General features: G+C 35.3%; 2 protein-coding genes across 2 annotated transcripts; one reads left to right on the top strand and one right to left on the bottom strand.

Annotated features, from left to right (window-relative positions):
* Positions 1-1,190: 1,190 nt before the first annotated feature.
* On the top strand, positions 1,191-23,812 carry LOC123655103 (protein pigeon). The gene is made up of 14 exons (XM_045590944.1): positions 1,191-1,327; positions 1,399-1,815; positions 1,895-2,034; positions 7,621-7,752; positions 10,871-11,044; positions 11,961-12,138; positions 12,639-12,943; positions 13,150-13,326; positions 15,417-15,629; positions 16,443-16,577; positions 18,709-18,884; positions 20,595-20,809; positions 21,453-21,656; positions 22,779-23,812. Exons 1-14 carry the CDS (start codon positions 1,267-1,269, stop codon positions 22,919-22,921), a joined length of 2,670 nt encoding a protein of 889 aa, XP_045446900.1. The 5' UTR covers positions 1,191-1,266; the 3' UTR covers positions 22,922-23,812.
* On the bottom strand, positions 23,808-27,459 carry LOC123655113 (replication termination factor 2). The gene is made up of 4 exons (XM_045590953.1): positions 27,218-27,459; positions 26,951-27,130; positions 25,792-25,998; positions 23,808-24,517 (listed from the first exon to the last, which is right to left on the bottom strand). Exons 1-4 carry the CDS (start codon positions 27,284-27,286, stop codon positions 23,984-23,986), a joined length of 990 nt encoding a protein of 329 aa, XP_045446909.1. The 5' UTR covers positions 27,287-27,459; the 3' UTR covers positions 23,808-23,983.
* Between the last annotated feature and the right edge of the window lie 10 nt (positions 27,460-27,469).

Genomic DNA, 27,469 nt, shown 5'->3' on the forward strand with positions numbered 1-27,469 from the left:
ATACGTAATACATCATTAAAAGGTGTATAAATACTAAAAATAATGAATCAGCTGGACTAAAATATGCCACGAATCCGTCACAATCGCGCGCGAAATCCTCCCGTCAGCGCCATTAGACACGTCGCTAGCTTGGGTTTCTCAGCCCAACCACTTTTGGAAATTGTTAAAAATAGCACATTCTTAATCTAGTATGATCGTTTTAGGTCAATTTTTACTTAAAATATCGAAATAAACGTTTTAAAGAGTAACATAAGCTGTAACCGTTGAAGTCATAACCGCCTGAGCTTATCGGCTTATTGAAATTTATAACCTAATTATAGACAAAATGAAGATATAGTTGAAAATTTTCATTATAATATTAGTAATATTATATCCTTAAGAAGATAAAACTAAACTAAAAACTTACCTGATCATTCACAAATTAATCCAAATTGTACAGAACAAAATTTCCTCGTATACCAGATATTAAGTCCAAACGTATAGTACAATTACACTATATTTAAAGTCTTATTATATCACTTACACAAGTTTAACAATAAATATTCACAAATTTCTTATGAAGAAAGTAATTTACTCATTTTACATGCTAACTTTTAGCTTTCCACGGCTCAATAACGCCCGGCTTTCCGCGCGAAAATGTCGCGGTAAAACATCGGTGCTCAGCAAGTAGACAAACGGATAACTTCACGTTTGTTTCTTCTTAAAACGAAATGTCATTAGTAATAACGTTCCATTCTCTACAGAATTTTTTGTTTAATTAATTAATCATTATTATAATGTATTGTTTTGATGTGAAATCATATCATCAATATACATAATTTAACGTAATAAAATACATTAAATATTATGTTAGTGCAATTTATTTATAATTTATGCACATATAATTTACCAGTACAGTTATCGTCATTAAGTTTTTAATAGAATAATTATTCGCTTAAAATACTTATTTTTATTTTATTTTTTAAAATGTAATTGATTCATATTATTTAATCAATTACATTTAGTAATGAACAAAAAATGGAACGTTATTTCAAATAATCGACTCTTATTGGATAACTTGAACACTAGCGCTACAAAATATTTCACTAATGTTGTCATAATTGCTATAACTAGCTTCACTACGCAATACAGCTGGCGCCCAGCTGATGCGATTTGAGTGAGAAAAGTCAATTATATCGTCAACTATTTGTATGTTGATAACGCTTTACACTTGTCATATATATTAGGAATGGAATAAAAACAGGTTCAATCGCTATCAATTCAAATATGGCAGTGCAGAATATTGCTGTAAAACTTTGCGGGATACTGCAAGCAAACAGTGATGATGGTAACATACAGTTTGTGTTTTCTTTTGAATATGATAGCTTTGGATATTTCTTATATATAAATTATTTGCAGAAGTCACAGCTCGAGAGTGGCGGCTAGTTGGTCAAGAGCAAGACGGTTCCCAAATTTTAACCTGGGTTTCGACGGTTAAATGTAGCGATGTAATGAATATTGGTGTATACTCAAATAAAACGAAATCTCTATCTACGTTGTATACTTTTGAGAAAAAACTCAATATAATTCAAGCGTCAGTCAATTCCACTCACAGTTTACTTGTATATGTAGAAAAAATATTAGCTACAGATGAGTCTAAAGAGGCTTTATATCATCCCTACATTGTCTCTCTGTTGACTGATAAAATAGGTCTCCCAGAAGCAGTGGAAGAAGCTTCTACAAAACAGATTATGTTGCAGTTTGTTTACGGAAAAAGTAATAAATACAGTCCTGGAATAAGGAATGATAGATTTTTGCTTTTTAAACATTTGGAATGTATGTATATATAATCAGATTTAATAACTAATCTTAGTATCAGCTGAATTAAATATAATTAATTTTATAATATTTTCAGGTATTAAAATCTATCGCTCACCTCTGTTCTTAAATGAATGTGATGATGGGACGGAAAAATGGGGATTTGATGGGGTTTACACTGATCCGGAGACAATTGTCAATGTATTTTCATGGGCCCAATGGGATTGTGCTAATCAGGTAAGAGTTTGATTATATTGTAGCAGTAGAAATAGTTCTTAATTATCTCATTTAGTGGTAATGGTATATAAAATATTACTATTAATTGTAATTTCATCTGATTTATTATATTATATAATTACTATATTGCTTTTACAAGTCATAAGGAGAGGTTTAATAGCCTTAATTACTCATGACTAATTAGGTTTCTAATAGTCAAATATCATTAAAGTAAGTTAATTTTTTGTAATTTTTATCATAACAAACATTTTAATTTTTAAATTATGTTCAGTGAATTTTTGATATAATATCTTTGTCTAGGATTAACAGACCTTTATTATTTTACTAGCGGCCCGCCCCGGCTTCGCACGGTTGCAATGTTGACACTAAATATACTACAGAATGTCTTTATTTATAGTGTGCAGCTGGCTTATAGCATGGTTATTAACACAATAACAACAACATTTAAATATGCTTCGTTAGATTACACATTGTTACAGAATGCGTTGAAGAAATAAAGGTTCACTGCTCGTTCCCGGTAGGTGATAGGGTGATAATATGTATCCTATATGTTGACCCGACTTCTTAATAATATTCGTGCCAAATTTGAAGTAAATCCATGCAGTACTTTTTGAGTTTATCCCGGACATACATACAGACAAACAGACAAAAATTCTATAAACTATATTTTTGGATTCGGTGGTGATAGTAGATTACACCCCAAGTATTCTTTTAAAAAAATATTCAATGTACAGTTTTGACTTTCCTTTATTATATGTATAGATGTAACAAATATTTAGTCCCTGGTATCATGCTAGCACTTCAGTGCCAAATCAAAAGAAGTTAAAGTTTAAAAGTCAATTTAAAATATTAATAACAACCAATTTTAAAATATCTATCTCCTAATTAAAAAGATTAATAGTTCTAAACAATTCTATATGAGTTAGAAAACTACATCAGTTCAAAATTTGCTTTATTCTAGTAGACTGAAGGTGCACTTTCGAAAATTTGTACAATAATGTATTATGTTAATGAGATGTTATTACAGTAAAATTAAATGAAAAGTACAATATGAATCATAAGTAAATGTTATGTTACATAAAAACCTTGAACTACATTCTTTTGTTTATGTAATGATTTCAATTTTTTTCGAGTAGAAATTCTTTTGCTTAATTCAACACTTTTAGGTATTTGTATTGTATCTTTGACTGTATTCAGTTTGAGTTTCTAAAGGTTTTCAAAATTTAAAGGTTCAAATTTTTTTTTAATTTCTATTGAAATTAGAAAGTCTCTTTATTTAATAAGATTATGTTCAAAGATAGTGCAATAAAATGTTGTGCTGTGACTAATAATATTAGTAATAGAGAGGAAAACCATTTAAAATGACCATTGTGACAAAAATGAAACAAAAATGAAACCATAACAAGAATGAAACTCGTAACAAAAAAGTAACAAAAATGAAAACTTAGGGTCTTTATACAATTCACACAATAACGGATAATTATTACTATTAATTTTTTTTTAATTTTATTAAATGTTAATTCTTCAAATTTTTGCGTCTATATCGTCGCTGATATTCGCTGCTGTCATCGGCATTCTAAAAAGAAAAATAAGACATATTATATACCACTACTTTTTAATGAGTACAAAAAAAAAATGGGATGCTCAGTATCGATCACTGATCATATTTGCAAAATCAATAATAAGAAGGCGAATTCCCAAAATTATCCATTGCAATAAGGAAATACTGGGAAACACTTTTCAATACTATCGGTTACGCTCGTACCTTAGATTTTCGTATTTGACCGCTTTGTGAATTCATTGATAAATGCCGGAAAACTCGAATTTTTATAAGAAATAATTTGACAGAAATCCAAATATCACGTGATCATAGTCAAAATTGATTGATAGTGCATTTTATGAATGGGTCCACCAATAACAATAAAATGCTCACTCAAGGAGCGTTAAAGATCAGACACAAGAAATTCACCATAAAAACTGTCGTTACAGTCATTGAATTAGGTACTTGAGAGAGACGTACCAGTAAAAAAAAACTTTAAGGTTAGGTTATTAACTTAACCCTTTAATCCCCCCTTAATCGCCACCTCAGGCGGGAGTCTACTCACATGTAGTTGTTTTTAGCCAAAAACAGTCTGACATAACCTAAAAAAAAAAAAACTTTAATAAAAATAAAAATCAGACTTGTGAATGCGTCTTTAGTTCATTTTTGTTACTTATATCATTTTTGTGACGAGACAAAAAAAGTGACAAAAATGAACAAAATAATGGACATCATGTTTGGAAATAATTATTTGTATAAGTAAATTAAGTTAGCTTTACCCGATAACTATAAGTAATCATATTATCTTTACAAAAAATAATCATATATTTCCATACAATATTTAGTATTCTTTTTAAAATGTTTTTTGTAACGCGAGTCATGAAAAGGACAAATTATTTTGTATGGAGAAAATCCGGTTTCGGTCTGAAAAAAGAATTGCACTTACTAAATACGTTTAATAAGGTACATAAAACTATAATATTATGTTAGATACTGTACCATTTTACCATAGCAAGCTCTTATTGCTTGAGACAAGAGAATAGTTTATTAAATATTACGCATGGACAAATTATGATGTCAAAATGGTCATTTTTAATGGTTTTCACCCAATAATGATTAACAAAGGTTAACTGTCTTTAATCTTACAATTTTAACTGGTTTTGGGCTCAACTATCAGGTAATAAACCACAGGATAAAACGACCATCTAATATAATATAAAATAAAAGTTAAGTACTTCAAGTGTATAAATAACATAAACAAGTTTTTATTGTATAGACATATTAATGTCTATACAATAAAGTTTATTAATAAGAACAATTAAACAAATATCATTGATGATAAACATATTTGTCATATAATACAATATATTTGTTTTTACTTACTTTTACGTTGTACTGTGTGGCTACGGTACTAAAGAATTTAGCCACCCCCTCTCTTCCCGTGGGTGTCGTAAGAGGCGACTAAGGGATATCACAGTTTCACTACCACCTTGGAACTTAAAAAGCCGACCGGTGGCGGGATAACCATCCAACTGCTGGCTTTGAAATACACAGGCCGAAAACGGGCAGCAGCGTCTTCGGTGCGACAAAGCCAGTACTGCGGTCACCAACCCGCCTGCCCAGCGTGGTGACTATGGGCAAAACACATAAGTTCACGTTATTTTTGGCGTAAACTTGTGGAGGCCTATGTCCAGCAGTGGACTGTATAGGCTGTAATGATGATTTGTTTTTAAATTTGGCACACAAATCAATTAGCTTATCGCTTTTTGTGATATAATCTTCTAGCTTTCATTTTAAGCATTTCATGTGGGACAAAGAACTTACGAATGTTTCTATCAAACTATACATAAAAACCATATGGGGTTAAAATTAAGTCTGTAGATTGAATATCTTGAACATCAGCTTCTATTAGAAACCTTTACATAAGGTTGAAATGCGCTTTTGATCATTATCGTGTTGTAATCAATCGTTGATTTATCGATTCTAAAAAAATAACATTTGTATCTAAAACTTTTTACAAGTTTTGCATATTTGTCAATTTCTTGTTCTAATTATAAGCTTAGCTTATTTCACAGTTTAAGACATAATCTGGCTTATAATCATTGTTTCTTCTGCTGACTAAAAGTAAAACTGTTATTATTAAACTAAATACTTCCAATTTCGATTCGTTAGTGCTATGTAATTTTTAAAAATCTCCTTTGCATTCTAGATGAGTCAGTCAACTTCAACCGTTATTTCTTTTTTTTTGGTTTTCACAATCATTTTTGACATAATTACGAAGAGAGTATTATACCCAAATTATACCTATAACATTAGAATTTTTGTTGTCGATAACTATAAATAGGAGATGGAAACTAACAACTACAGTGAAAGTTTAAAGAAAGTTCTACTGATAATATAAGCTTTTACAATCATTCTTTATCATGTTTTGACAATACAAAAATTAACTCACTGTTATTGTACAGTTAAAATACAAAAGGATGACTACAACTAATGTTCATAAACAATAGACAAAGGTGTGCAGGTTTTTTTTGATATATTAATATTTTTTGTGATACAAAAAAGTAGCAGTTTTTATAATAGATTTTTTTGACTGGATCTTTTCATATCTTCTGTTATAATAGACACCGATGAAAATATTAGAAGTAGTATTTACTGTACTACGTGTATTTGTAATAAAAAAGGAATGTAAAGCATTTTTTTAGTATTGAATCAGCGAAATAATTTAGCTGTCATATTATAATGTCGTGCATATTTTGTTTGCAATTATAATGCTATAAGTTAAACTATAAATAAAGTATAATATTAAAAAAATGTAATAGTTAAAAAAAGCCTTATACTTTGTCTTAACTATCATCTTTGTCTATATCGTCTGTCTGTAGTATTCCACAGTTACATAAAGAGATTAGAAAAGAGCTCAAATAATTCCTTAAAAATCTAATAAAAGGCTTATATTGTTAGGCCGTATATTTAATTTTAGTGTACTCGTAGTGCATTATATTACATTGTTGTAAATCGATATACGATACTTTCATGCAAGTATCACGGTTGTCTGGTAGAAAATGCAAACAGCATTAAACCCGTCTTGTAATTATTTGTAAAATTGAATCGCAAAATAAAGAATTCAAGTAATTTATTAAAAAAAAAAAACAAAAAAAAAAACGTAAAATTGGTTTGACTTTAGAAATCGCGCGTACCGAGAGACTAGCTTGAGCCGTTACTAATTTTAAGAAATGCATTAAATTAAGGATTAATGTGTAATGAGTCTGGTATGACATTCATTGCAAATTATGCTAACAAACTTATTTTTGCTGATAGAATAATTTTAGTATTAATTACAATACAAATACTTTGCCATCTGTTTAAATGACATAGGTACATATACGGGGCACTTAATAAAAATATTATCATAATAGTTCTCAGAAAATTATCATCATTACAGAGATTAGGTCATATTTTCAGTCAAGTACATAGTATAAAAAAAGTCGCTTCCCGCTGTCTGTATGCTTAGATCTTTAAAACTACACAACGGATTTTGATGCGGCTTTCTTTAGTAAATAGCGATTTCAGAGGAAGGTTTATATGTATAATACATGCATAATATAGTAGAGGAACACTGATAGTTTTTGCAACCGTGCGAATCCGGAGCAGGTCGCCAGTCAGATATAATTCTTCAATATTGCAGGTTATGGGTTATATATAATTTTGTAATTGTTTTTTATTGTTAAATAATTGTACGAAGTAAGAAACAAAAGAATTCTCTCAAAGAAACAAAAAAAAAAAAAATATCTATGCTAATCTAATAATATTATAAAGCTATAAAGTGTTTGTTTGTTTGAACGCGTTAATTTCAGAAACTACTAAGGTTCTAATTGAAAAAACCTTTTTGTGTTAGTTCATATACCGAGGTAGGCTATAATATTTTACCACGTTTTTTCCTCAAATGAACGCGGGTGAAACCGCGGTGCAGATCTAGTATATTATAAATTAACGATTTCACAAAAATTAGGCGATTAAAGACTGCTGACTAATTATTTTTTCCAAAGGTTCTTTTCTACATCCACTATCGAGCACCCACTCAAAGTTTCGCCGAGGGCGAGGAGGTTAAGTCTCCATCAGAGTTGACGCCGACTCTCTCCGCTTTGCAGTTTCACGCTGATCTGCCTCACGAGACTGTGGTATGTACATATATTTATGACAAAAATGTTTTATCAAAAAAAAAAAAAAAAAAATTAAGTGCCCAAAACGATACATCTAAATATCGAAACTAGTTATAAGATTTACATTTTATGCTGTTTTAGTATAATATAATAAATAAGTCAATAAACGCCTCACACTCATTCGATTCACTATAGGATTTTCTCCCTATATGCCTTTAGAGTCTGCTACAAATATCGTTGTGACCGACAACAAATGTTTGTCATGAGCGGGAAACGAACTCGAGGCCAGCGCAATAGTCATAACGTCACTTTGTCAATTCTATAAACCTTTCTAAAATGCAGCAATAACACTAGACTAAGGCTAAGATTACATTTTTATATTATTGCACAAAATAAAAAAAGTACTTACAAAACGATTAGATTTAAAATAAACTTAGCAATAAATGCAAAATATGGCGATCTTATTGCTAACTACTATATGAAACTTGCCTATAAGTTTCGATTTTTTTAAAAAATAAATAAATAAAGCTTGTCTATGGGTGTTGATTTTTTTTTAAGTCCAACGACAGAAACTGTTTGTATCACGAATGAAACAAACTTTCTAAAATTGTTTTTTTTTTAATTTATTTTATATAGTACAAATACAGTGATTACTGTTTTTTTTTTGTATTCTTAGCAGACAGAATACATTTGTATTGTTTACAAAGTGTACAAGTTTCTACCTCATGTCGTTCACATGGTTCACATTCGTATGGTGATGTATAAGTAGTGCATGGTCTCTGTCACAACGTTTTACAAAACGGACTATTGTTTGTTAGTTTTTTCTTTTTTTACAAATGTGTAGGTTACCTTCTCAACGAAGGAAAATTTACTGAACAAAAAAGTCATATCTCAACAAGCTGTTATTGCAAATTTAAATTTGAATAAGCTGTCTGACATACAAAATGGTTTTTAAGAAAGATATAACAGACTAAATAAAATAAAAACGTATAAATTATATATTTAAAAAAATCTGTTTGGTTTTTGCTTCATTGATTCAGTCTCTAACTGAAACTACTGTCTTTTTAACTCGTCTCCACTAAAGGCCTCGTTCTCTATGTAGGACAAGGGTCGAAGCTTAATCTACCACGCTGCTCAGCTGTGATTTGGTTGATAGTTTCCTTACCACGAGTAACGATTTCCGTTAGCTAGGTGTCTATATATCCAAGCAGTTCACCTTTAGCTCTGCGAATCACAGTGGGGAGAGTACCACAAACATTTTAGTTTTTTCTAATTTCCAAATTTAACTTAAATAAATTGTAGATAAATATGTATAACAAAAAATAATAATAAAATAATCTAACATCGATGTTCTATAAGTCGAGTGACCATCGTAGAAAGATTAGGCTTCACCCTGAACAAATGTACCTACACTATAATTACATAACTGTGTCTAATGACGTAATAAGGTTTCAATTGAAATGACTCAAATATTCTGTCGCTAAAGTTTGTAAATCTCTTTAATTTTTTCGATAGTTTTTTTTTTAATGTGTACTTTATATTTAAAAATTTTCGAATTACAATCGTAACAAAATAATTTAACTATTTTTTTTTTATTAATAAATTTATATTTATTTTGATATTTAAAGATAGAATTATTTCAACAAATATACGAGATAATTAGCTCTTAATTACAACATTCAAATTTGACAAAATTGGTAAAATAATATTTATAAATGAAAATTAAAAATAAATAAATTTCGTTCATCCTTGACGCAAATCGAACTCGGTAATGTACGATTTGCGATGCGTCGACGACGGTCCATTTATTTCGTTAGATTATGGCATTTGGATGAGTTCACCTGCGATTTCCATTGACCTCGCCGTTACAATTTATGTTTTCATCCTTTAGTGCTACTGACCATTTATATACCAGACTTATGAATTATTGAATTAGCTTTTAAATGTCTTACTACTGAGCGAATGCCTTTTTTCCAAATAAGTGAAGGGTAGGAGTCATACTCTTCATACTAGCCTTCATACTCTTATTTAAATAGGGCTCAGTAGCATCTTGTTCAAAATTTAGAACAGCCCTTTTGCATCTTGAGCAGATGTCTAGTAGTGTCCGGCCGACAGTCGGGGGACTTCGGCCTGCCGGACGACACGACCCCACACGTCTGAGGGGTGGCCTTGTTGTGAGCGAGGCCACCCCATCATTGTGCCGGCGCCCGGAGTCTGTCCGGGCCTACCGCCGGAGCGAGGTGGCGAATGCTAGCGCGACCACATCTCGCCCCACCCAGGCGGACGACTGCTCACACGTGGTGGTTCTTTAGTCAGTAGGAGTCTAACATAACCCTCTGAAGCCCCCGCGCCGGAGGGTATCCATGATGGACTTTCCCCACGTAAAAAAAAAGATGTCTAGTAGTGTTGTGTTTCTGTGGTAAGGTAGCCTGGGGCTCCTGGAGAGGGTCGGCGGTAGAGTCGGCGGTAGGGTCGGCGAAGCGCTTGTCTTGGCGTTGCAGGCGTCCACAGGCCATGGTATCCGCATACCATCAGGCGGACGAATATTCATTTGTCACTCTAGTTGTATAAGAAAATCGCTGCTTCACTACTGGTTGACGAATATTTTCTCTACCGCGATTAGTAATTATCATCAAATCTATTATAACTTCTATCTATACCTTTGAGAAAAGATGGCTTTACGCCCTCAAATATGTAATGCATAATAATAAACGGAATATCTAGTGTATTACAGTTTTAATAATTCAAATGCTGAGATGAGTTTAGACGTCCCAGTGAACACGACACGTGGATCTTAAGGGAAAGTGAAAGGTCATGAATCAACTGAGCTAATAGTAGTTGTAGTCGAATTATCAGTGAATTTTTTATTATTTTATCTCGTAGAACTCGGCACTGAAAACTAATATCTCATCAAAGAAACACTGTTTCAGGATAAAAATTTATTCATAATCATAATCCTAAGTGATGCAACGTGATAAATGAAACTCAAATTCTTTTCTTTAACAGGTTATTAGGGCAACTGGGAGTGGGACATTATTATACAAATAAAATCTTTAACATACAAACACACTATAAGTCAAACAACACACATGTTTACTGTACAGTAAATATTATTTATATTTAATATTTGTTTCAGCTCAATATACCTCTCAGCTTGCCGCATGTACCAGGAGCGCATGGCGCCGCAGCAGCTTGCGGTTCCTACGAAGACGATCCTATACCGCTGCGTGTGCATGATTGCAGTTTGGATTTGTATATAGTGTGTGATCAGCGAGGTTTACTATGCGTTTGTCATCACTACCTTTATAAGGTAAAAAAATAAAGGTTGAAGTAATTGGAACTTTCACACTTTATAGCATAATTCATTTATAGATATCATGACCGCTGATAGGGAATTTTATCTAAAAATGTTATATGTATATTTTACGCATAATAATTATTATATATTATATATTAATATTTAATGCAAGAATAAAACGTCGGTTACTCTATCTATAATCTTGATTTTAAGTACCTCCTCATTCTTCGAATTTGGAACGCATTGGAATTCTCTTTAGAAGGAAACGTTGCTTAGTTGTTTATTGATATAATATTCATAATTGATTGTGTTTTAAAGCTCTTCTTACCATCCAATATTAGAAAATTCCAACTGTACAATTGCAGCTTAGAATTTTATTATTATACCAGCTGTGCCCGCGACTTCGTCCGCGTGAATTTTAACAAAAAAGTTATTGTTCAGTTCGTAGAGTTATAAAATAAATAAATTTCTAAAATAAAAGTAGCCTAAGTTACTACTTACTACATCAGCTATCTGCCAGTGAAAGTCCCGTCTAAATCAGTCCAGCCGTTTCAGAGATTAGCCGGAACAAACAGACAGACAGACAGACAAAAATCGTAAAAAACATGTACATCCATTTAGTAAAAAGCGGTTATTTTAATATTACAAACAGACACTCCAATTTTATTTATTTCTATAGATATCGAACTAACTTATTATCATTTAATGAAACAACTTTTTTTCGGATTTTATCGCGGTTTATTATTAACTTTTGATTCCCGACGTTTCGGATACTTTACAGCAACCATGGTCACGGGAGGATTGAGGTGTCAGACGTCCTAACGTCACAAAGTTATTCGAAACTACCCGACATACATCAATATTTTATTTAGTCCTATCTACGCAGAATGTGCTAAAAAAAATATAACTTATTATCATTTTATTTCAGCCTCTAGACGATTCAACGAGTTCCTTGGTCCTGGATGATGTTGATTTAAAAGACTCCGGTGTAAACTTTGCATATTCCGTGACATTGCTCCATCACGGTTGCGTGATACACAGCGTCGTGCCGGACCTGCCGTGGTCACTCGCCAAATCATTACGACCTTCTTACACGTTGTATAATGGTTAGTTATTTTACTTTGATAATCTATCTTATATCTAGGGATAACCATCCAACTGCTGGCTTTGAAATACACAGGCCGAAGACGGGCAGCAGCGTCTTTGGTGCGACGATCACCAACCCGCCAGCTCAGCGTGGTGACTATGGGCAAAACACATGAGTTCACGCCATTTTTGGCGTGAACTTGTGGAGGTCTATGTCCAGTAATGGACTGCAAAAGGCTGATGTGATGTGACGAATCTATCTATTTTGGAGATAATGTTAAATTGATCTGGAGGTTTAATTATATACTCTTTGGTCTAGTCTCTTCCTGTGTGATTTTTTTGAGGATAAAATCATAAATTTTTTTTATTTTCTGTTTACTTATGGTACTTATCTTATGAGCCGAATTTAGAAAAATCTATTCTATGATCAAATTTCACATTTTTTTTGCTAGTATGTTGTACTACTGGTGTGGTATGTAAATTCTCACGTAACTCACGTAACATGATTCTTACTTTTCAGACAACCAACTGCTAGTCAATATACCGATGTTATTCACACATCTCATTGACATCAGTCCGCACCACGAGCCTTGCTGCCATATCGTCATTCCCATGGAACCTAGTGAGAGCGGGCCGAGCTTAGCCCCACTGCTGGGATGGGGAGCCCACGCCATGGTTGACCTCAATACCCTGGATGTGCTTACTATGAATGTGACGGAGAAGGACCTGGCGTCCACCTTTAAGAGCGATACGTCAATTGAGAATAAATTGGGAATCATGCATTATCTCGTTCAGCATGATGGGAATACGGATTTGGCTGAAGAGGTAAATCATTCAGGTCTATACAATGGGAATTCTTAATAACCGAATTTTTTCACATAAGCACTCTCTCTCTTCAGCCTATCGCAGTCCACTCCTTGCCATATACCTCCCTTAGTTCAAACCAAATATCGCGGTTTTCCGCAGTCCTCATCCAGTCTCCATAAAATAAGAACATTAAAATGTCAACATTTTCACCTTAATATGTGCAGTTAATATCGTGGCTCTGCCTGCACCAACACGACGGCCTGGGCGGCCTGCAGCGCGTGATGCAGGAGTACCTCATAGGAACCACGTACGCGGTGACGCGACGGTCGCTGCCCGCCTCGGCTGTTAGCTTGATGAACTGGCTGCCCTTCACCTTGCATCTGAAGTTCTCTGATGTTAAGGTTAGTATTCTAGATTTTTTAACGGTAGCAGTTTATAGCATATTATGTTATCGTGTGCGATTTGATGTTTTTGATGGTTAATCGACTTTAAAACAAAATCAAAATCAAAAATAGCTTTATTCAAATAGGCTCCAAGAGCACTTTCGAATCGTCATTTTAAAAATTAAAACTTTAAAAATCAATTATTATATTTGTAGAAGTAAAGCTACCACCGATTCGGAATGTAGATCCTGCAGAGAAGAATCGGCAAGAAACTCCGCAGTTACTCTTTTGAAAAATAATATATAAACTGTGTTTTAGTACAAAATTAATAACATGTTGCATAAAATACAGCGTCACTAAGTCCACACACCTTTATCAACTATGTAATCCTGCAGCGAGTAATAAGCTTTATCTATTATTTTTTTTTAATAAAAACTTTAAATTTATCTTGAGACAATTCCAAAATCGTTTGTGGGATTTTATTATACATGCGAATACCATGACCCAGAAAGGAAACGTTTACTTTGCGCAGTCGGAAACTTGGAGTTACAATTTTGTTATTCGTTCTCGTGTTTACAATGCGATGATTACTATTTATTTCAAAACAATGAATATTGTGGTGAATATACATAATATTGTTATAAATATACTGCGACGCAATTGTTAATATGTCTACCTTTTGGAAAACATCCCGTAGGGAGACTCGAGCTCCAAGATCGTAAATACCGCGAATAGCCCTTTTTTGCAAGATAAATATCGTCTCAATATCAGCAGCATTACCCCACAGTAACAGGCCGTAAGACATAACACTATGGAAATAGCTAAAATATATTAAGCGTGCAGTTGCAACGTCGGTCAGTTGTCATACTTTTCTAACTGCGAATGCTGCGGAGCTGAGTCTACCATTCAAGGACAAATGGGAATTCCACTGAAGTTTTGAGTCCAAATGTATCCCTAAGAAAACTGTAGTATCGTTGACAATAAGCCTCTCGTTATTTCGACACCAACAATTAATACTACGCCAATTCGACTTTTCGATAAGATTGTTTTTTTAATGCGAACTTGATAAAATGTGTTTTTATACGTAATAAAAAAATGTGAAATTGCAATAAATAAATTAACTATTAAAGATACCAAATTTCAAATAAGTTTCTTAATTAATATAAAAGGTATCACGTTTTTCCCTTTTATAAGCCTCTATTGTAAAGTTTACTTTTAAGAGTTAGCTTAGTATAAATTGCTGGTGTCGGTTTATTATAAAGTTATAATTTGGATGCTTAACATTAGGTAACGAAAACACAACGCACTTGGTTTTTTTGGCGTTCAAAAGTTGTTTATTTTAAACCAATCTTGAATTCGCGACAAAGAAGTGTTCACGTCATCATAATTTACTTTTTTTCCTATCAACTTTAAATATTAGAGAAGTGTCATCTGCAAATAGCACTATATCACAAATATATTTAACATAAAATGGCAGATCATTTATATATAATAAAAAAAGAAATGGATCCAGAATCGACCCCTGTGGAACGCCCATTTTTAGCACAGATCCAGAAGAATTCGTTCCGTTTATTGATACGTGTTGAATTCTATTAGATAGATATGAAGTAATTAGATTAAGAGCTTTACCATTAACGCCGTAATACTCAATTTTACTTAATAAGATCCCGTGGTCCACGCAATCGAATGCCTTTGATAGGTCATAAAATATACCATAATAGCATTTTGGGTTTTCTCGCAAGCGTCATATATATGTTTGAGAAGCGCCACACCAGCATCTGTCGTAGAGCGACCTCTAGTGAAACAAGGAGGAGGTTCTCAATTTGATTTTTTTTGGGTGTATCGATTTTAATGATTCTTTTTTTATTTTAATATTTTAATTTTTATATTTATATTGGAGTTTTTTTTCGTTTACGGTCAAACACAATTATGGTTCAACACTGGGTACAGTACCTAAGTTGTGTAATCTACCTAATGTTAAAATGTAGCTTTTTTAAAATTGTTAGTGGATTTGCTACCAAGACTTTTTTTTAAAAATGTATAATTATAGAGAAATAAATATTTTAATTTAATTTGGCCTTTAATGAGATGTTGTCCGGCTGGCGCAGGCGGGCGGCGCGCGGCTGTGCGTGTCGGTGTGCGCGCTGTGGCGCGGCGCGGCGGCGGCCGTGGTGCTGGCGCCGCGCCAGCGCGTGGCGCAGTTCGCGGAGGACGCCTGGACGCGCCTGTGGGCCGCGCTGTGCGCGCTGGCCGCGCCGCGCGCGCGCCTGCGCCCCGACCACGTGCGCGCGCGCCTCGCCGTCTCGCTGCACTGCTACCAGGTGAGCGCGGGCCGCAGTTCGCGGAGGACGCCTGGACGCGCCTGTGGGCCGCGCTGTGCGCGCTGGCCGCGCCGCGCGCGCGCCTGCGCCCCGACCACGTGCGCGCGCGCCTCGCCGTCTCGCTGCACTGCTACCAGGTGAGCGCGGGCCGCAGTTCGCGGAGGACGCCTGGACGCGCCTGTGGGCCGCGCTGTGCGCGCTGGCCGCGCCGCGCGCGCGCCTGCGCCCCGACCACGTGCGCGCGCGCCTCGCCGTCTCGCTGCACTGCTACCAGGTGAGCGCGGGCCGCAGTTCGCGGAGGACGCCTGGACGCGCCTGTGGGCCGCGCTGTGCGCGCTGGCCGCGCCGCGCGCGCGCCTGCGCCCCGACCACGTGCGCGCGCGCCTCGCCGTCTCGCTGCACTGCTACCAGGTGAGCGCGGGCCGCAGTTCGCGGAGGACGCCTGGACGCGCCTGTGGGCCGCGCTGTGCGCGCTGGCCGCGCCGCAACACCTAAGAGGTTCGGGGGTAGGATTGGCGACTTGCTAGTGATGATCCAGGTGTTGCAGGCATCTATGGACTAAAGTAACCGATTTCCATCAAGTGAGTCGTACGCTTGTTTTCCACCCTAAACGTATGAAAAAAGGTTGTAGCCGTATCGGGTTACGAACACCGCTAAACTCTTGTCGCGTTCGCGGTCTGGTCATAGTGTTCTCGTGAAACTTCTCTCTGGCTAAGAAATAATTATAACTAATTGTGATACTACTCTGTGCCAGGTTTGCTTAGTAAATATTAGTTAAGATCACTGACCGAGCAGTACTGCCCCCGCCCGCAGCCCGAGGCGCTGTCCCGCTGCAGCACGCCGCTGTCGCCGGGCGGCCCGCGGCGCTCGCTGGCGCCCCAGGACGCGCTGCCCTTCGCCGAGCTCGACGTGTGCACCACCAGCCGGCAGGAACACGTCATTGCGGCCGTGAGTACTGTCCTGACACACCGCATCGAGTTTGCGCGCTGTTTATTCATTTAATCTATATATTAATGGGAGAAGCAAAAATTTTGTTCCCTTTTTTAGTTTATATATAAAAGGAGCACAGAATGCTATTTTTTTTAAAATTATGCGTAAAAAATCAATAAAAAAAACATTACATACATGACACACACACACGCATAAATAATACTCTTTTGTTTTTTATTATAGAAGTATAGTCTTTGACAACAGAACCTTAATAATGTTCAAACTTATAATTTAAATTAATTATGGTCGACTAAGGGATAACACAGTTCCACTACTACCTTGAAACTTATAAAGTAGACCGATGGCGGGATAACCATCCAACTGCTGGCTTTGAAATACACAGGCCGAAGACGGGCAGCAGCGTCTTTGGTACGACAAACCAGCCCTGCGATCACCAACCCACCAGCCCAGCGTGGTGACTATGGGCAACACACATAAGGTCACGCCATTTTTTGGCGCGAACTTGTGGAGGCCTATGTCCAGAAGTGGACTGCAATAAGCTGAAATGATGATGATGATGATGATGATAATGGTCGAATTTTGACCACTGGGATCGTATGTTAAAAGAGACGAACGACTATAATATAGTAATTTTCTTCTGTTACTGTGTAGACGAAAATGATTTATGTATTTGACATTAGCTTTAATTCTCATAAAATATTAAAGTATAAGTTAATTATTAATAGTGTTTGTAATTAAAAGAATTTTCTCAAAGAAAACTTTTCGTCTCTTACTATAGGTGTATTTGTTAGATTTATTTTAATTTTTATCTTGAAATTTAGACGATTCAAGGCTTAAGATTATAAAGATTTTTTTCGCGTTAAAAATGCTGTTGACTGCACTGCAGTTGTTGAATTGTGTATGTAAAATATGCGCGAGATAATTACTCTTAAGGATGTTGAGAATTATACACGATTGAGAACGTCTTGTAATGCCAGTTGAGGATAATTAAACTTGAGCGTTTTCGACTGTCCATTGGAGCAAAAAAATTGTTTTTTTTTTTTTACTAACTTCTGTATAGTCAATTCTTCTGAGACCAAATGTTATCAAAACCATTAGTGGTATCTTCAATAATTAATGATTCAAATTGCAGCAGAAGTTATTCCTTTTTTAATTTTGGTTTCTCGTATCTAAGGGTTTGGGCCCAATATCTTCATGACTAGTATATGGAAATAGATTTTGTTAATATCTTCTACCTGATCTAAATCTGAGTCATGATGTAGTTCAGAAGTATGTTCATACCAAGTTTTGATTTCACGGTGAAGTATTATAGTCTAAATTAATCCAAAATTTATCTACTTGTTAACCCCCACCATTTCTTACTAATAGTTTACTAAATTATCTTTTTGATCATTCCTTTGTCCTCGTGACATTGCCTTGAATATTATCCTAATAAAAACTGCCCTGTCTATTTCCAAATTAATTTTGTGGATTGTCTCTAAATTGGTGAATATGAGAACTAAGTTGTCATGGAAACAACCAATATGAAGAATGAAATCTACGTATAATTTGTCGTCTGCAGCAATGCCAAGGAGTTCGTTCAATGTCGAATACTGCGTTAGTCAGCGAGTCATAAAATAGAAGGTTATTAACTAACGTTTGTTTTATAAACGTAGCCTATCGTAATTCGTTCCCGGCGTTATGGAAGATTCGAAATCATTGGTCCTCGGGTTTAAATGACTGTATTTCTTTGCCATTCGTTTTGAGTCACCCTGCCCTTTGGCCTTTTTTTGCGTTTAGTGTGAACGGAGTCAGTCGAAGTGTAGAGGTTTTTTTTTAAACCATAACATGGTAACCTTGCTCCACACCCGTGGTTTGCTATGACACGAAACAAAACCCGCCAGTTAGCTATACCTATCCCTATTCACCAATGGTTAGTTTATACATCTCGAGCGAGTGATAGTGAGAGAGTCAGTCGCACAAGACCTGCGCGCGATTACCATTCACCTGATGACGGTTAGTTAGATACTCCAACGGAGTGATAGTGAGTGGGTCGCACAGAGCCTGCGCCGGCCGAGTGACGCCAACCCATCCCCATCCCCCCGGCTAGTTACGCACTTCGCCCGAGTGACGTGAGCGGATGGCACAGAACCTGCGCGCGGTGAGCGTGCACCTGCTGACGGAGGGCGGCGCGCTGGAGAGCGGCGTGCACGCGCTGGCCACGCGCTGGGCGGCCGCGCAGCTGGACGCGGCGCGCGCGCTGTGCCGCGCCGCCGTGCGCGCGCTCGCCGCGCAGCACCCGCACTACCGCGGCTTCCACTACATGTACGGCCCCTCCACGGGCGACTAGCGACTGACGAATTACGAATGTCAGAAATATATTTTCGAAACATTTTTGAATATCATATCAAAAATTGACCGCTCCAGCGGGGTTCGAACCCGCGTCTCCGACTGACCGTGTCGGCGCTCTAGCCAATTAAGCTATGGAACGATGTACCCGCTAGAGCGAAATTTTTGATATGATGATTTTTATTTTCGGTTTAAGCGAACCGTGGCGCCGTCTATAATGAGTTCTTTACAGAGACCCGTAACTATTCAAAGTTTCATATTACAATGAAAATCTTTGACAGGAGACAACACCATGCTATTTTTCAATATGTACGATTTTATTTTTGTGTTACCCACACATTATTAATATATTTTCGTTTAGTTATCCGCACTGATATTGAGCGCTGACTTTTAATCTGTTTCGAAAAGAATTTTGGGGTCTCTTTGGTTGTAAAAATTAGGCACAGGGACGAGGTGATCATATTGTAGCACAATTTTCAAACTCGTGCCTTTCGTGATCGGTTCCTTTACTTTGCTTCAGTAGCGCTAAACTTTTGGTACTTATATCTTTAATATAAAAATGAGTCGCTGAATGTGTTGCTAAGCGCAAAACTCGAGAACGGTTGGACCGATTTCGCTAATTCTTTTTTTAAAATATTCCTTGAAGTACGAGGATGGTTCTTACGGAGAGAAAAGTTCTAAAAAAAAATTAATAAAATTAAAGAATCGACTGTTAGGCGATACGAAGTTCGCCGGGTCAGCTAGTATACTTATATAAAAAAAAAACATTATTTTATTGGCTTTATGACTTTAATGGTTTAATTAACTTTATAACTTATGAATAAATGACTATCACCAATATTAAAACATCCGTAATTTCATGGATATAGATATTTCAGAAGTAGACACTTGTATGTACACACACTTACATTTTATTTATGTTATTATAAATTTATTTTCTGTTTGTGACCTCCACGATTCGCACAGAGATCTATGGATGAGCGCTTAATATTCGTGTCAATAATTATACTTTTCTCGATAGTAAAACGTGTGGAAATTTCAGAAATATATTTTCGTATATTTTTATACAGTAACAGGTGAGTTCGTCAGTCGCTAAAATGAATTTCGATTGTCGGTTTTTTTTTGCTCTTTTATTTGATACACGGTGTGGTAAAAGTTACTCTCTTTTTATGACTGTGAAAATGTCAAGACAAATATTCTACTTAGATAGATTTCTAAAAGTTTAGACCAAAACTATATCTAAAATTTTCACACGAATAATGAGAGTAAAATCGGTGCGTCTTTGTGAATGGTTCACTGGTTTGTCGCTAGTTGATATTGTGCCTGTTACCACGCTAATTTTTGTACACGTTATTTCGTTAAGATGTTTTTTTTTTGTTTAATTAAGCTTGCTTTTGTGTGGTTTTTTTTTTGTTTTTGGGTTGTCCAGGCTTTTGTCCAGGTTTGGTTTGTTTTTGTTTTGTGTGGTGTGATTTTGGTTTATACGGTTTTAATTTCTATCATTATAATCATGATTTGGCTTTAGCTCACTGTTTTTACGTTTGGTCGTTTACTGTTTTCGTATTGATTTTTTTTGTAGTGTGATTGGCTTGCTTTGTTTTTTAAGTTGATCGTTAACATTAAAACTTTAAATTAACTCTTTTTACTTTTCTTATTCAAAAAAAAACTTCCTAAATGGCATTTCAGAGATGAAATGGATCCCACGCATGCGCTGTACCTCTTCAAGATCCTGGAGCAGTACTATGCTGCGACGGACTCGATCGCGTTTCCTCAGCCACAGGGCTTCAGTTCGTTCTTTACGTACCTCGGCTACCGCACGCTGCCCTTCCACGCCTTCGTGCAGTACGTGCACCGGAACGTCTTCGAGCTGCAGATAGATGTGCTCAAGGCGATTATTGCAAGTTAGTGACCAATTTATTGACATAGGGCACTGAAACAATTATCTTTCTCAAAATTACGAGCTGCTCGAGCTGGTTGTTCTGGTGTAGTGGTGCGTGTGCTGTGTCGGCGGTGCCTAAACACCGACGGTCGCGGGTTCGATTTTCGCTCGAAGTGGATATATGTGTTTATACAAATGTGTTTGTGTTATTTTAACTGAGGTAGGGCACAGCAGGAATTTCCTGCTCAAAATATGAAGCAGCCCGACTGGGGTAGTACCTCGACCTTAGAGAAGATCACAGCAAAATAATACTGTTTTCAAGCAGTATTGTGTTCCTGTTGGTGAATAAGGTGGCCAGAGCTCCTGGGGGGATTGGGAATAGGGTCGGCAACGCGCTTGCGATGCTTCTGGTGTTGCAGGCGTCTATAGGCTACGGTAATCGCTTACCATCAGGTGAGCCGTATGCTTATTTGCCGATCTAGTGACATAAAAAAAAAAATACAAATAATTATTTCCGGTCTGTTTGTTAGTCTTTGTATGTGTGACCCTTCTCTGACATAGTTGAAACAGGCCTATGCTCAGCAGTGAGATATTACAAGAAGCGTGCCATATGTCTATACATTCGCGTAGCACGAACTCTTTCGCGAACCTAATATTGTTTGCAGGCAAGGACGCCAGCCCGCGCACGGTGAACAACAAGCTGCGGCTGGTGCAGCTGGTGGGCGAGGCGCGCGGGCGGCGCGCGCTGGGCGCGTGGCCGCACCGCGCCGCGCTCGTGCTGCGCGCGCGCGACCACGCCGCCGCGCTGCTCAGCGGCGGCGCGGCGCCCGCGCGCGACCACGCGCCGCACCGCCCCGTCAAGGACACCGGTAACGGCACCGACCCCTCCCGAGGTAACCCGACGCCGGCCCTCGCCCGCCCGTCGGCTGTCATCTGTCAACTGTCGTCTGTCAACCCGTCCCGTCGACTGTCACCTGTCAACTGTCGTCTGTCACTTGTCAATTTTTACTGTCTACTCTTGCATCTTCGTTTGAGTCCGTTTCCTACATTAGTGAAATCATTTGTGCTACTTGGAAGCCAGATCTTAATGATGAAGTTCGGTTCCTATACTCAGAAAACGATTCGTTTTGTGAGCAATTCGTTCAATTTCTAGCAATTAATTTTTATTGAGGTAGGGCACAGAAGAAAATATTTTGCTCAACATTTGCAGCAGCCCGACTGGGGAAGTACCTTAACCTTATAGAAGATTCTAGCTAAATACCACTGCTCTCAATTTAAAGGGAGAGCAAGAGCTCTTGAAAAGGGTTTGGAATAGGGTCAGCAACGTGCTAGCAATCCTCCTGGGTTTGCTGGAGTTTATAAGCTAAGGTATCCACTTCACATCAAACGGACTATTTGTAATAAAAAAGTTGTTCAAAATTTAACGATAGGTAACGAGGAGAAGCGTTTTCTGAGTATAGAAACTGGGCATTAGAGAACCTCGTAATTGAACAGCTGGCCTTTGCTCTTAAACTCCCTCGTTGTTGCTGATTCTTCTGTGTTGTCTGTATCATGTCCCTTTTTGTTTCAGTGATGTCTGTGATGGCTCATTCAGTCTACTCTACACTGTAGACTCTATAATACTAGTTTGACCTTTCAGACTTGGGGATTATTTCTTTGGTTTTTGTTCCTCATTATTTTGTATTGTTTAGACGGGTAATTAAAATCGGGTTTTCCCAAATTTAAACTATTTGTACATTTACCAGATGCTTTGTGGAATAAACCTATTAAATTCCTCTCAAACCAAGTCTTATATAATGTAAAGTTAAAATTGTTTTTTGCAAGTGAAATTATCAAAAAGTGCCACTTGAAATAACACCAGTATAAGACCTTTTATTTTATTTTTTAACTTATAATAATTTAAACTAGAATTTTAAAATTATATATAACAAGTATAAAAGTAAAAGTTCTTATTACTTATATCAAATCTAAATAATGGATATCATACACAGGTATAGCAGCTCTGCCTTCAGGCGAACGTTTGTCTCCACTCGACACATTTTTGGACCTCTTGACTGCTAAAGCTAGCCTCAACGAACTGGACTTCAACCTTATTATAGAAGCTACATTGGCATCTGTACAAGAAAATTCATAAAACTGTTAATCGTAATAAATTAAGAAACCTTCTAGTCGTATATTAATATTGACAGATTTAGATTGAAGTTATGGGAAATTTAATTTGATTATTATTAATGACAAATTGCAGTTGCCTTATGGTTGCTCTTTACTCATAATTCCAGTGTCAAATTTTGTAAACAATATATAATTTTGAAAAGTAACTTAATACTAGTCATCTGTACTTGTAGTATGTAGTACATAAAATTGTTTAGTGCAATAAATATACATAACATTCCTTTTTCTTAAAAAAAAATGATTTGAATATTGTTAATAGATCAATTCAGTCTTCATCAAGAAGATATATTTTATTTGTTAATTTCAAAGTAAAGGTTTACTTACGACCGTTTTCAATAATCTATTTCTGGTATAGCTAACCATATTACCAATAGATTTTTAACAAAATTTGTATGGAGCTTACGACAAAATTCTATCTCTAGTAAGCAAATTCAGAGTTAGCCAGTTTCAGATAGATTCCAGAAACTGGCCATTAATGGAAATATTAAGCACAAAATTAGAGTACTTTAGATTCGTCGTTGGTTATAATTTTAATATTATACGTGTAAGGCGAGTCTAGGAGATAAGTGAATCTATAAGACTACTTTAGTAAAATAATAAATTAGTTAAACATAGTGTTCACATAGAGAACCTAGATAAAAGTAACATTACAGCAATTACCAAATTAATTTCAATGTCATCAGTACAGTGCCAAGTACATTTAAACATGATATTAATATAAAATTTGTAATAGAAACCTTATTTGGTTTTCATAATTTTGTAATATCATTATTTCTATTCATTAGATTATAACATTTATGTGCAAATTTAGTGCAATATTATTATAAGAAATAAAACATTTTATTTAAGTGAATTTGTTTCTTTATTTGATTTATTTTTAAATAAATTTCCAAAAGAAATAACATAACAAATTTGTAAATTGTATTAACATGACCCTAGTTGGTATAGTCACCGATATAAGCTTTTGCTCTTGACACCCTAAAAGTTTTCAGTTTCCTGATATTGTCTAATTTTCTTTATTATTTTAGTTATAAAAAGGATTATAAGTAACCCAATGTGCTCTCTGTTGATCCTTATCTGTTTTATGTGATGTAAATATTGACTTATATACTTCACTTGTCTGAGGATCTTTGGCTATACTGTAGTCCTTTTTAGTTTTCTTGTATGAAGGATCTTGTGCTAATTGTGTTGGATGTGCCCGTTTGTTTGACCCAAAGTGACCTCTACTTTGCTTATTAGGGTTAAATTTAGGTAATGCTAGAGGAATTGTGTCTAGTTCTTTTTTAACTTGAGCACTTCTTTCTGGCTGTTCTTCTTTTTCTTTCTTAATGGTGACTGATGTTGAAAGAATATCTGAGGATGTAGAGGGTACATCTTTGGATGTTGAGTCTTCAGTATTAATTTCTGGTTCACTCTTAACGACAGTTTCAGTTTTAGATTTGGTTTTCTTAGACTTTCTATTGGCAACACGCACTGCCATCTTTTCTTTCAACTCTTTAATATCTTCATCTGTTCCATTTAGTACTATAACATCATTGTCTGTAAAGGGTTGTTGACACTGAAAGAAAAATTATTATTGATTTGATTAAAACCTTCAAATATAAATATTTATTACTACTAACTACTTAATTATTCTATGACTTTGTATAAAATACTAACTGAACCATTAAAATTTTCATGTATTAGCAACTCTCAAATGCATACATCTCAATAATAATATAAAAAAACAGAAAAGTTTAAAAATTTCATGAAAATTGGTTGAGCCATTATTAGTAAATAGAATGTGGCCCTAACTATTGACAAAATATATTTAAATATGCTTTATATTTCGAAGAACACATTAATTGAAATGTTCAATTCAAAATCTGTAGTACATATCATATAAGTTTAATTGAAAGAACAGTTTTAAAAAAAAAATCTTTTCTTCAAAATATTTGTTATTGTAATGTGTCTAGCTGTTTCACCCATATTAGATCAATATTTGATCATACTGACAAGCTATAATTATTGTATATTGAGTTGGTTAAGGCTTTAATTAAAGTTATTTTTAAATAATTACCAAATTACCACTATATTGGCCTGTAACCTACAAACTTTATTAATTTTCATTGAATACACCTTCTTTTCGACAGCAGACAGACTTTTTTTTAAAAAGTAGGAGGTTCTTAATTTGTCTGAATTTTTTTTTAAACTTTTTTATCTATTTTATAATGGGTCGGATTTGACGGATTTCGATGAATTTTTTTATTTATTTATAGAGGATTAACTAAATTTCTAGAAAGATTGTCAAGATTAAACTCAATATCACAGCTGAGAAAATTGGATCCAATCTTAATACAGGAATGAAACAACAAAGAGACAGTCAAAATTCTAAAAGCTTCTATCTTTACCATAAAGACCATGGTTATTATTATTTTTTTCTAATAGCTTTCATACAAAGATTTCCTGGTAAAAAATTAATTACATATTCCCATAACATCATGCATTCATATTCCTATAATATAAGTTAAAGTATGTTCGTGAGCTTAAAACAGGCCCTACATTCAAAGGCAATTATGTTTGTATCTATGTTCTTATCGTAGAATACAACTTCCAAACCAAAAAGCCAAGACCTTAAAATGTCTCTAAATTTCGGTCGGACATTAACAATAATATAGGACAATATAACCACTCACACTCATCAGATAGTATTAGGATGGAATCCTGTGTGGGGGTTTCAGAAACATCCACAATACATAACCACAAACACAAATAACATAACATGCTAACATTTTATCATTATTGTCTAAGTTAGAAAAAAAATAAATAAATTTAAATACATTAAAATTTTACCATATGACAAAGATTCTGTTTAACTTCTTTCAATGCACGTTCAGCAAGCACACAGCCACAACTCCATAGAAATATGAATCGGAATTTGCCGGTCATTTCTAAACCGCTAATGGGGCAAATATATGGAGCACTTCCTTCAGCAGCGCCATCTGTGTGCTCAGTGTTCTTGTAAGCCGGGTTCCTCATGAGTTTTAAGTCTTTGATGTCCTGTAGGAACAAGGATAGTTAAAAACAATATAACAGAAGTTTTTATTAAAAAGGCACAAAAGTGATAAATTGGTTTAAGAAATAAGGCCACCGTTTTAGTTTAATCAGAAAGTTTAAAAATGTGTTAAATAGAGGCAAAACTCCTAATAATGAAAGCCATAACTCATTCGATCTGGAATGATGATTTTTTAGGATGCAAAAAATTGTAAGTTGCATTGACGTTTTTGACTTTGTTGACTAGTTTTTAATATTTTCTTTTTTTAATTTTGTTTGATTTTTTTCTGATGTGTAAAAACTTAACATATAACACATACTAAAACAAATGATAATATACATTTGTCATAACTAAAAATGGTTTGTTGAAATGAAATGAAAACATTTAATTCCCCATAAGGTAAAGTGGATACACACACTTAACGAAAGTCAAAAAGTTGTGTGCAAAACACACAATTACTTATTTTTAGGACTTAAAAATATACAACTCTCAAATATAAATAATCGTAGTTTTTAACTGACTTCAAAAAAAGGAGGAGGTTACTCAATTCGACCGTATATATATATTTTTTTATGTATGTTCGGGGATAGCTCCGTTGTTTAGGAACCAATTTTGATAATTCTTATTTCATTGAAAAGGAGATATCCCTAGTTCGGTACCATGATAAGGAAACCAGGATCTGATGATGGGACTGCAGAGAAATCGATGGAAATTCACGAAAATCCGCATAACTTTTTACTGGGTGGACCGATTTTAATGATTTTTAATTTAATCGAAAGCCGATGTTTATCATATCACATTTAAATTTCATCAAGATCTGATTACAACTTTTGGAGTAATCTTTGATAATGCGTATTAACTCGACAATTTTTTTGTCTATCTACGTTTTATTACTTGTCGATATAATTGAAGGTGGTTTTTCTTCGTTTGCCTGCAAACACAATTATTATATTTTACCTTTAAGTTTTTGATGTGATTTATTGATTCAGGTTTGGTTTCTTTGTCCAGCAAGGCTTCTATTACTGAGCTTTTGCTGTACAGTCGTCCTAATCCACAAGCGACCACTGGCTCTTGCAAGGTTTGTTGAGACAATGCGCAGTTGCGCCATTTGAATGAACGCTCTGCATCTTTATCTTTCTAAAAACAAAACGTTTTTATTATAAAATTTCATGAAGAAACCATCATCAGAAATAACATTTAAGAGATTAAAATACATATATTTACCTGTTCTGGTTTCTTTTTAAGTCGAACAAGCTCGTCCCTACGTGGAATTGTACCACCATCGCAACCCATGACAAATCCTTTTTTGTTAGGTTTTCTTTTAAATAATTTAATTAAAGTCCTTTTTATCACTATAAAGCCACTTGGCTTAAGTAATGCTGTAATTAATTTTTGATTTTATTAAACAAAACACAGTCACAAACTTAATAATACACAAGGCAGATTTGTGACTTTGTGAGTATAATGCACAGAACA

This window comes from Melitaea cinxia, chromosome 1 (genome assembly GCF_905220565.1).
Source record: "Melitaea cinxia chromosome 1, ilMelCinx1.1, whole genome shotgun sequence".
NCBI lineage: Eukaryota > Metazoa > Arthropoda > Insecta > Lepidoptera > Nymphalidae > Melitaea > Melitaea cinxia.